This window comes from Thunnus maccoyii, chromosome 11 (genome assembly GCF_910596095.1).
Source record: "Thunnus maccoyii chromosome 11, fThuMac1.1, whole genome shotgun sequence".
Taxonomy (NCBI): domain Eukaryota; kingdom Metazoa; phylum Chordata; class Actinopteri; order Scombriformes; family Scombridae; genus Thunnus; species Thunnus maccoyii.
This window is the reverse complement of record NC_056543.1, coordinates 27,768,141-27,778,967: the sequence shown is the minus strand read 5'-3', so window position 1 is coordinate 27,778,967 and position 10,827 is coordinate 27,768,141. Positions and strand designations below refer to the sequence as shown.

Sequence of the window (10,827 nt, the reverse complement as noted above, 5' to 3'; positions counted from 1 at the left end):
GTAGAAAGTACAATATTTCCCTCTGAAATGAAGTGGAGTGGAAGTATAAAGAAGCATTAAATGGAAATACTCAAGTAAAGTACAAGTAACTCAAAATTGGACTTAAGTTCAGTACTTTAGTAAATTAATTATTTATTACTCAAGTTATTTTCCACCACTGGTTTCCCTCATAGATAATACAAAACAGTTACATCAACTTACCATAATTCGTTGGGGGCCTGAACACTATAGACCCTTCAGTGTATAGCATGATGATGTCTAAATGACCGCCCAATGGGATCCATTTGACGCAAGCTCTAGCTGAGCCGCCAATGCTGAACCCTTAAGCCACATGATCTCAGGTTTCCAAGTACGTATGCTTCACTTGCATTTGGAGTGTTCTGTAGTATATTAGTCACAACGCTGTCCAGGTCTTGATTTGATAATACTGCATATCTTAATGGTTCAACTCCCAGAGTTTGTCTATGTCTGTATAGGGTTCTTTGACTGATTCCAAAGCATGATGCAATTCTCTGCCATGTCATACCAATGGACACACAGAGAGAAATCTGTTTGGCAGTTATGGTGTATCAGGGCTGACCTGGATGGCCAGTCAAGGTTGTTGGGGGTATCTAATTGTTGGTGACATCAGTGGATCAATGTCTGGCCTCATGTTCATGCAGCAAGTTGCCAAAACATCTATACAATGATTCTAGTAGGTTACTGACATGATAATCATCTCTGGACACAGCAAGAAATGCAGATAGAGTTCATGTATGATCCTGGAGCAGTCTATAAAGCCTATAAAGTTTGGACTTGAAAAACAAAAAGGATCAGACGGACATACATTGTGGTTGAAGTACTCAAAATTCAGCAAGAGCACATGCACATCCTAGTGTGGAGTCTTTCTGTTTCCTTCAGATGACAGGAAGGCCTTCCTTCTTAACTGTAATTATTCTGTCCCCTGCGTGCGTGGCTCCACACGAAGTGACAGATAGCTAAACAGGTGTACTGGGCACTGAAAGGTTTAAATGATGACTCAGATGTGGAAGTAAAGTTGAGGTCTGTTTACTTGTATATCTTCATCAACATGCTTGCTTACAATGCTTTTCCAGAAACTCTGTGAAACTGAAAATAAATACACAAGAAAATGTTCTTAATGTAAGTAAAAACAGTGTAGAAATATAAATACTTGCTTAGTACTACACAATTAAACCAATGTTTACACTATATGTGGGGATTTAGGTAATTATCTATAAATCTCCCCAAATATTAAATAAATCAACAAAATATGCATCAATCCTTATCTATAAAGATAAAACATGTAATATAAACTTACAAACAAAGCTTCTCCAAGGTTCAACACAGGTGGATGCAAAGGATTAAACAGAGAGACTTCTGGAGCACCTTGCTGTGCAAAATTTCAATCAAAATGGCCGGTCTCAGACTACGACCTTACCCATGTGATCACAAATAACCAATAGAGAACAAGTACAACAAGCTGACAATAATCTCCAAAGCAACCACTAGGAGATGCTAAAATGCGCTTTAACTACATGTAACAAAATAGTAATACTCGTATTCACCACTGAACTGTTATATTTCACAATATTATACGTGAGCATTCCAGCTAGTATATGAGCACATTTTAGTAGTATGTGTGAAAGTGTTTCAGTAGTCTATGTAGAAGGTTTCACTAGTTTTTATGAGAGTTTTTCAGTTGTGTGAGTAAAAGTATTTCACTCGTATGTTTGTGAGGTTTTCAGTATAGTATGTGGATGAATTTTGTTTCATATGTGTATGTGAGAGGAAAATTTTCCGCTGTGTATATGAGCACATTTTACTATTATGTGTGAAAGCTTTTCACTAGTTTATGTTATAGGATTTCACAATACTATATGAGAGCATTTTAACTGTGTATATGAGCACAGTTAAATCATTTTGATAATTTGTTCAGTTGTAATGTTAGCTTGAAAGAGACGATACTGATTAGTGTGAAGGTATTTCTCCAAAGTCATATTGCACTGGTAGGAGAAATGTGGTCTACACAAAGATATAATTTCAACCCATTTAATGTTTTACATAAAATGCCATAAATATGTAACTATATAGTAGGGGCTGGAGCTGAATCTGAAAACAGTATTCGGAAAAGCACTAGTGGGTTTAATGGGTTATATAGTGGGTTTTTACGAATAGTTATTTTGTACAAATATTTTAAAAATTATTTGTTTTTGGGAAGAAAACCCTATGTGGGAACCGTCCTTTGCTAGACTATTTCACTGTGATTTGCAGTGGTGAAATTTTCATCCTCTACAATGTGCAAATAATAGCCTATTGTCATTTTGGAGCCTAGCTAAGAAACCACTTCCAAATTTCTCAGTTGAAAGCCAGTATTGCAGATCCCGGTGAAATATAGTCTAAATATGAACTTTCAATCAACATCTTCAAATAGTTGGTGAAAATCTTCCACTTAGAACCTGTTTTGAACGTCTTTTCACCTGTGACCATAGCCATTTTTTAAATATCGTTTCAACAGTAAAATGCTCACTGGGACAGCACGTTGAAGATGGTGGTGTGCTTTTTCTTGCATGGGCAGGGCCGTCCCTAGCACATCATAAACCTCTTCTTGTATTATTTTCCATTCAAGTCCTGAAGTCAAGGCTAGATATTTCACCGTGACATCAGAGCTCACCTGAGATTGATTTTTAATAAATTGATCCCTATTTTTAGAACAGGTTAGTTAGCTATTTTATTTTTTTAAGAAAATTGAAAGGAAAATTGAATATAGACGTATGGAATTAGAATTGAAAATATATACCATCTTTTGTTTCAAGCCCACAAGACAGATCATATGTATTGGTGTATACAGCAGGTGTAGGAACCACAACACAAAAGTCTAATTATATACACAATGCACATTAAAGATGTCATATTGGTATAGACTGAAGTCCAGCAGGATACATAATATACAATATGATCTACATTGTGTCATAAAGCCCAATATTACATTCTACAATTAAGTCCACATGCAGCTGGTCTATAGACACAAAAGACAGTTCTGGGGAACCTTAATGCTTGGAGGTGGAGGTTGTGATGGATGGTAAGTGTACAAACGGTCCTGTCTAACAGTCAACGTTGGTTCCTTTGAACCATGAAGACAATCCTTCCTCAACTCCAACCAAGTAGTTTTAGTTAAGTAAACAAAAGAACAGCCGTCTCTCATGTCAAAGCCACATGGTTTGCTGACCCACCTGTCCACCTGAACTCTTCCTCAAGTCACTTGTACAAACAAGCAGTGCTTTTATTTTTCTGGTGAAGACAGTCTCAGATCTCATCCGGTAGATTGTCTAGATTGAGATACAGGATGTTCTGTTTCATTGTTAGAGTTGTTTTCTTCACTTAGTGCCTGTTGAATACAGCATGAGAGTGTGGTGAAAAGACAGATCATCTTTTAACCAAGTTCAGTTTTGAATGAATGAAATCCCCATCTGTAGCTGACCTCTCACATCCCAGTGGAACAGGGTTTTTCTGCACAATTAATGATAAAAGAAACAAACACTGAAAAAAATTAATTGTTTAAAAAGATTTTAATTGTTGTGGGTGATCCAACTCAAGGGTTTCATTATAGAGCCACAGCAATCCTCAAATCTACCTTTAAATCATATCATTAACTTCTTTTCAATTCAATTTTTAAAAAGCTTTTAATTATTTTCATAAATGTATAAAAAGCCACAACCAGTATCAGCTACCAGCATTACAAAGGACATCATGACAAACGTCTGACTCCAGTACAGTGCTTATATGTTGTAATTGACTGACTTTATATTGACTCATCTGTTGAATAGTTTTGGTTTACAATTCATCTAAAATAATTTGATAATTTTCTCACAACAGCAAGTGTTTCCTGAGTGAAACCACTAATTATCAAGAAAAATTCACAAACACTGATGGCCTCTGCTGAAGAGATCTGTCAGATGCTGAACACACTTCATTTAAAAATTTTCAGGAAAGCGTCATTTGATGATTATAATAAGACATAATTACACAAAATCTATATTACATTGTTTAATTATGATATGAGGGATGTCATAAGAAATGGTCTCAATCAGGTTTTTTGCAACTTTCAACTAACATGAAATCTTTAGCTAAGACATTAATCAAAATAAAGGTTTTTATGAATCTGTTGCATTTTGCAGAGGTTTGGTTTTGTTTTATCTGTCTGCTTCTTTTAGTTGTTTGAAACATTGGAAATTGGTTAATGAAGCTCTTCTGGCAAAAGCTGTAAACATCTAATTTATAGAAATCTCTTTAAAAAGGCAGAGCAGAAGCAAAAGGTCATCAGCACAGCAGAGAAAAGTTTTAAATTCACACACATACAAACTGATTTGCCTTTTGCAAAAAAGCTTTGAAAAAGCATTTTTACATATTATACACCAGCATTTTTCTCACAGATCCACCGCAGAGAAGCATCACATGACCGATCATTCCAGTTGTCTCCAGTTTTCTTGCCAGACCACATATGTGCACAGTCCTCTTCACCCCATTGCGGATCTCCACCTCCATTATCAGGCTGTTTTGTCGTCCAGTACCTACAGGTCAGTGAACAAGAGAATCGTGACACTTAATCTCTGACATGAACACAGTCCTTCACTGGAACATAAGAAAACTGAATGTGTCTCATTCTATTCATTGTACTTATTCTTCCTGGCAAGAAGTAGGGTTGTAAATAATATTTCTTCACAAACATCACAGAATGGAATTTATTCTATCTTGCATGATGTGCCTTAGTATAGTTTTGAGCCATAAAGTAGCAAATTGAACGGGGCTGCAGGTTCACTGTAGTATTTTTCCTAAATATAAATTTGCAGTCATCAAATAGCAACAAAGGAGCCTCCTGTATAAATAAACACCCCCATAGTGTTCTGGTCATCAGTTACAGTACTGTACAGTTGGTGAAGTGTGAAACTTGACTGTGGACCAGAAACTCCGTCTCAGATGCACCATGAAATGGTAGTTTGGTTTGATTTTTTCTCATCATTATCATTTTGCACTGATGATTTAACCAGAAAAGCTTCAGACCAACCTGGAACTGCCAGTCACCTCACATTGTCTGTGATAGAAGATTTAATACATATCACCAACCTCTAATATACAGCAGTGTTTGTGTATGTTGTCAATAAACAACCAACTGAAGCCAAACCTTAAAGTCAGTGGTGTTCCATCAATCCATTTCCAGGTTCCCTCTTCGTCTTTGTCAGTCAAACCAATCCAAGTTTCTACCTCAGTGAAGGTAGACAAGAATGTCTGTTTTCAATAAAGAAGGGAAAAAAGTCATATTATTTATATTGTTGTTTGAACAACAATATGCAGTTTACATAGGATTACTCTGAACATATTTGATAAGAATCCATTTAACTATTATTATTATTGAAATATAATAATAATATTATCATTATCATCATATTTTTTTCTTGTTTGATAAACTTAAATTTTAGATTTATTTAAAAAAACTTTTTTGAGGTGCCCTTTTGTTTTTTCAAAATCTCACTTGTACAGTCCTTCTTTAATCCTTTAATGCATTATGGGTTGTTGTGTGTTGTTATTTGTACAAATAGATAAACTAAAGAAAAAAACAACAAAACAAAACAAAAAAAATATTGACAGCGCAAAGCTTAGTAGAAGCTAGTGGTGTAACGGAACGTAGTTGATCTGTGATCTGTATGAATCGCCTCCCACAGTTCAGCATGAATGTCAACCGCGGATAAACTGCAAAATGTAATGTCTCATTGGAGACAAAGTAAACAAACTGATGTAGCTACAAGTCATGGACAGACAGCGTGTCGATAACAGGATTTTGAAGAACAACGACCAAACCAGCATGTAGTGGGTCTGCAGTGACATCTGCAGCTATGTTAACATGATGTTTAATGTGCTGCAGCTGAGCAGCTAATTAGTGATCTAGCTGCTGACTGACATTAGCGGTGCACTTTTCCCTGGTGAATGTTTGTTTGGTGGCTCATTCAACAAGCTAAACTGCAAAACAAGACGTGTGCTCATGTTTGTAAGTTATCATCAAGTTTTGATGATGTGGACACAGGCTATTTTTTCATTCACTACCATGATTAAAAGAAAAAGGTATCATGCCTCATATTGCATTTCAATTTAACAATTTCGTACTGAATATTTGATATATTTTAAGGTTTTATTTAAACATTGGAGATTTTGAATATTTTCACAGAAGACCACTGGCAAAAGTTCCTTGCTTTAAGTCTTTTACAGAATAAATGGAAAGCAAAGTTATATTTGTCTCCTTTTTCTTTTTTTCTTCTTTTTCCAAAAAATGATCCGATCCGTGACTCAAAACCATGATATGATCTGAACTGTTAGTTTTGTGATCTGTTGCACCCCTGGTGGAAACTGATTCCCCCAGACTGACCTGTATTTGTCCTCATTTACAAGCACATTTATGTAGTGACTGCTAACGTTAGCACTATTTGAATACTTATTAATAACTATTTTTATTTATAAACTTCATCTTTCTCAAGAAGGAAATCAGGGAATAAGAAATGTCATTAAATTGTGCATAAATTACTGTATACAGAATTCCTGTTGCCAGATATCATCATGTTTTTTCTTAAACTGATACACAGATCTGTACTGATTAAATACTTGCAGTGTATGAGTGACTGCTTCTGCAGTTTGATTAAAACACTGTGAAAGGTTAAAAGAATGTTAGCTAGCTTGCTAAAGATGAAATGAAATACTTTGATTTGGAGGCCAATGTGCAAATTTAAGAATACCAGCAAAACATGCTACAGAGCAGCACAAGTTCATTCAAATCATTTGAATTATTACTGTCAAGGTGTTGAACACCAATGCTCCATAAAAATAAATAAGTATTTTAGCTTTTTTCAAGGTACAGGAAGATTGCAATTAGGCACAGTTTCTTTACAAACATTCAAACAAACAAACAGTCTGTACCTGTTCTTCAGTGCTGTCTATAACCACCAGATCTGCTCCTTTCTCTCTGCAGTCCTGTCTGCCTGTGAACCAGGAACCAGACTCACTTGAGAGGAAATAACAGGAACATCTGAACATCCTCCATCCTGCAGGACAAGTTTTCTCTGTAACACACAACATTAGAAATTAGACAAGAATCAAGTCTGTCTGTTTCCAAAGTATGAGGGTTAAAACAATATAACATGTGACTAGAGTTGACTTGTTGATATTCTACCAACTATGGAGCATTTCTGGTGCTGATTTTTAGCTGCAGTTCTGTGGTATGAATACAATTTTTGTGATTATTGCATCTTTCAAATTATTTTGATGACATCAGTTTTTATTTGAAGATAATGGAACAAACTGTTGATTTCAGCTCATTCTTTCTGTGTCCCTATGTCAGATTTTTAGATGGGATACTAATACTGGATGACACCACAGAAATAAACACATGGGTTTATCAAAATCTCAAATCTCAAAATCTCCCGCTCACTTTCTTTGACAGCTAGTTTGACTCACTGTTGGATCATGAGCTCAATACTGAGGTTTGGCCAGCAGATGCCTCCCTTTGAATGTATAAAATGCTTTGAAACCATTCTCAGCAGTTCTTCCAAAGCGAGTGGCAAAAGCTTTGTGTCTCCAATCACAACATGCTTTAAATCATCATACAAGGATCTCACAAAGCTCAGCTTTCACACCACCAGATGAAAGTAAAATTTGAATCAACAAAAATTCATGTAATACCACCACTAACATTACATTTGAGTCAGTCTTGCACCAGGTAGCTCAAAAAATCATCAATCCTTTAATCCTTTTATAAAACTTTAAATCAGCCTACAGTTAAACCAGTGATCTTTGTGCTATTAAGCATACATCTGTTTATCCTAGTTAAGGCTAACCTGACTTGTTTTTTGGTCATGTGAAAGTAACAAATAAAGTGTGTTAACTGAGTGTGTAGTCTGTTGATTATAGGTCAGGTTTCATGTTACATTAACAGGTCAAGTCAGGTGCAGGTCTCTAAAACTGGACTTGTGAGTGCTTTGTTTTGAATAAGACAACCAGAGATTGTCTGAAGTACTTCTGAGTAACGTTGGACCAGTGGAAGAGAAAGCATCCTTCTTCAATAAAAGTATACACTAGATCAGTAATTCTTTGTTTTTAATAGAATAAAAATATCTTAGCTATTTCCTTAGATTATAACATCTATTAAATGTAAGAAAAAATGTTGTCCTTCCCACTACAATCATAGTTTTGTTATTGTACACAACATATTGATACACAACATATTGATCTTCCATAAAAACTAGTTTTCAATCAGGATCATTTGTTATGTGATTTTTGGCTACAGACCAAAAATATGACAACCTGAAAGGCACCTTAACATTTGGGGATGCTGTCTTAAAACACAAATAGTTAAGTAAGTAGTTAACTCCGAGATACTGAAGTAGGATACTTCACTACTTATGTCCTGATGACTTAGATCAAATAAGGTGCTTGAACTTATGATATAACTAATGATATACAAGCCACTTTATGTTCACTTTGAAGTCAGATCTTTTGTATATTTGGTTAAAAAGTAAAACTTTTCTAGACGTCTACTGTACTAACTGTACTGTCTGTGCTTTACTGTGCTGAATGATGTATGTGCAGTTTGTTTTCACATTCATCATCTGAAGGGGAAAGTCTCTCTGTGCTCACCTTCTCACCTTAAATCTGAGTTTACCAGCATGATTTGTGACATCACAAGTAGTTTGGAAGCTAATCCTGGTCAAGTGATGAATTACCTCAGAGTGATGTGGAAACATTTGTTTCAGGATCATTTTAGTGGCAATTTTCAGGGTTGAACAAAGTTAATTACATGTGATACACATAACTATTTGAGTAACACTTCTTTGACACCCATGTTTATAATGCATTATAAACATATTTATAATGCATTATAATCTGCTTATAGCTGTATAATTATGTTATAAGCACTCATAAATATTCATAATGCTTTATAACAATAATCATAACACATAATAAAGCATTTTATAATGACTTATAAGGCCAAGTATCATAATACTTCATTGCTGGTCACACGCTGACATTTTTTGCAAGGATCATAGTGTTTTATAATTCTCATAGTTGTAAAACAATATAATCACTGTTATAATGCATTAAAATGTGATTATAAGTTACTCTAAGTGGTCATTGGGTGTTTTAAGTGAAGTTATGAAATTCTCGAGGTATGGGCAGATATAATACATTACATGCTGGTTATAAGTCATTATAAGTGGTCATTGTTTGCTTTAAGTGAAAAATACCATTAAATCTATGCAAGAACGCAAAACATTGTAAAATTAATTTATTTGTCCACTACTGTCCCTGTCATCTGCTGTCAACACCACCATTCCTCCCAGGTGTCAGGCTCCTCATTCACTTCAACTCATTTTGAGGACCAAGTCTAAATATAATACTTATGAAATATAAACAAAACAGCAATATTATTCTATGTAATATATTTTTCTGAGTCAAAGTTACTTGTTTTTTTGAGCCAATATAGCTAATTTTCAAATTATGAGTGTAGGCAGTATTTCTCACTTACATTAGTGAATTGTAAATGTCCATCATTCAGTTGTTCATTGTCAAACGGGAGTACTCACTTCATTGTGTGTTATGACTCGTTGAACAAATTAATTTTACAACATTTTGGGCCCTATCTTACACCCGGTACAAAGTCTTTGCTAGTTTAAGCACCCACGTAGTTTAAATAGCACTACCACTTGTGCCCATCTCAGCGCCCATGGGCGTGTTGGTCTTAAAATGAGGTGTGGTCGGGCGCATTGTTGGTGCATTGCTATCTTGAAGCAGCAGAAATCGATTTCGTTATTGAGCAACAAAAACCTGGTCTGAGGTCGATGGTGCAGTATTTCACTGTTATTTTTAAGGCGCATTATCAAGACAGTAATATGCCTACATCGGCAGGTGAACAACGCGCATACACAGCAGCGCACAAACATGCAAAGATCACAGAAAGGATTATATTGTGAAAGAATATTGTTGTGTACATTAACATATTTTAAAAAAATACATGTCATAATGGTTAGTCCTAATATTTATCAGAATTAATTAATTGCAGTAATGACAGACGAAATTGTCTATTGTTATTTGACCATATCGTGGCAATACACGGAGGTATTTAAACAAACCTGTCAGGTTGACGGTGTGTGTCAAGACCCAGCAAACGGATTTCAACAACGGATCAGATATGGATTTCCTGCTCATCAATACATGAGGACATGAGGAACACATGGGGAAATAAATTAAGTGAAAACAATGATTAATCTAAGGAAGCCTGCCAGCAGCAGGATCAGCACCTCGGAGAGCTGATCAAGTCCTGACAACTGCGTATGATGATTTTTTACATGATTAAAATTAATTATTTGATTTTTTTTTTAACAGTGATTATTGAGACATTATAATCATTTTATAATGCATTACAACTATGAGAATTATAATACACTATGATCACTATGAAAAAAAAAGGTCAGTGAGTGATCAGCAATTATGAAGTATTATGATACTTAGTCTTATAAGTCATTATAGAATACATCATAATGTGTTATGATTATTGTTATAAAGCATTATGAATATTTATGAGTGCTTAGAACTATAATAATACTGTGCTATAAGCAGATTACACTGCATTACAAGTATGTTTATAATGTATTATAATCATGGGCGTCATATCAAGTGTTACCACATTTTGCATTGTAACATGCTAAACTTACTGTAGCGTGTTACAAAAGTCACATTTAGCATGTTAGCATGATATTATTGGTTAGAATGCTAACATGCTAAATGTTG

The 10,827-nt window shown here is 35.0% G+C and overlaps 1 protein-coding gene across 1 annotated transcript in view; it reads right to left on the bottom strand.

The window, feature by feature from the left end:
- Positions 1–3,583: 3,583 nt before the first annotated feature.
- LOC121906606 (C-type lectin domain family 10 member A-like) overlaps positions 3,584–10,827 on the bottom strand; it is a 67,341-nt gene continuing 60,097 nt past the window's right edge. Inside the window, exons 7-9 of the mRNA XM_042425533.1 lie at positions 6,961–7,103; positions 5,180–5,283; positions 3,584–4,568 (exon numbers count right to left, since the gene is read on the bottom strand). Coding sequence (XP_042281467.1) covers positions 4,406–4,568; positions 5,180–5,283; positions 6,961–7,103 — 410 coding nt within the window. The 3' untranslated portion in view covers positions 3,584–4,405. The remainder of the gene's footprint in view (positions 4,569–5,179; positions 5,284–6,960; positions 7,104–10,827) is intronic.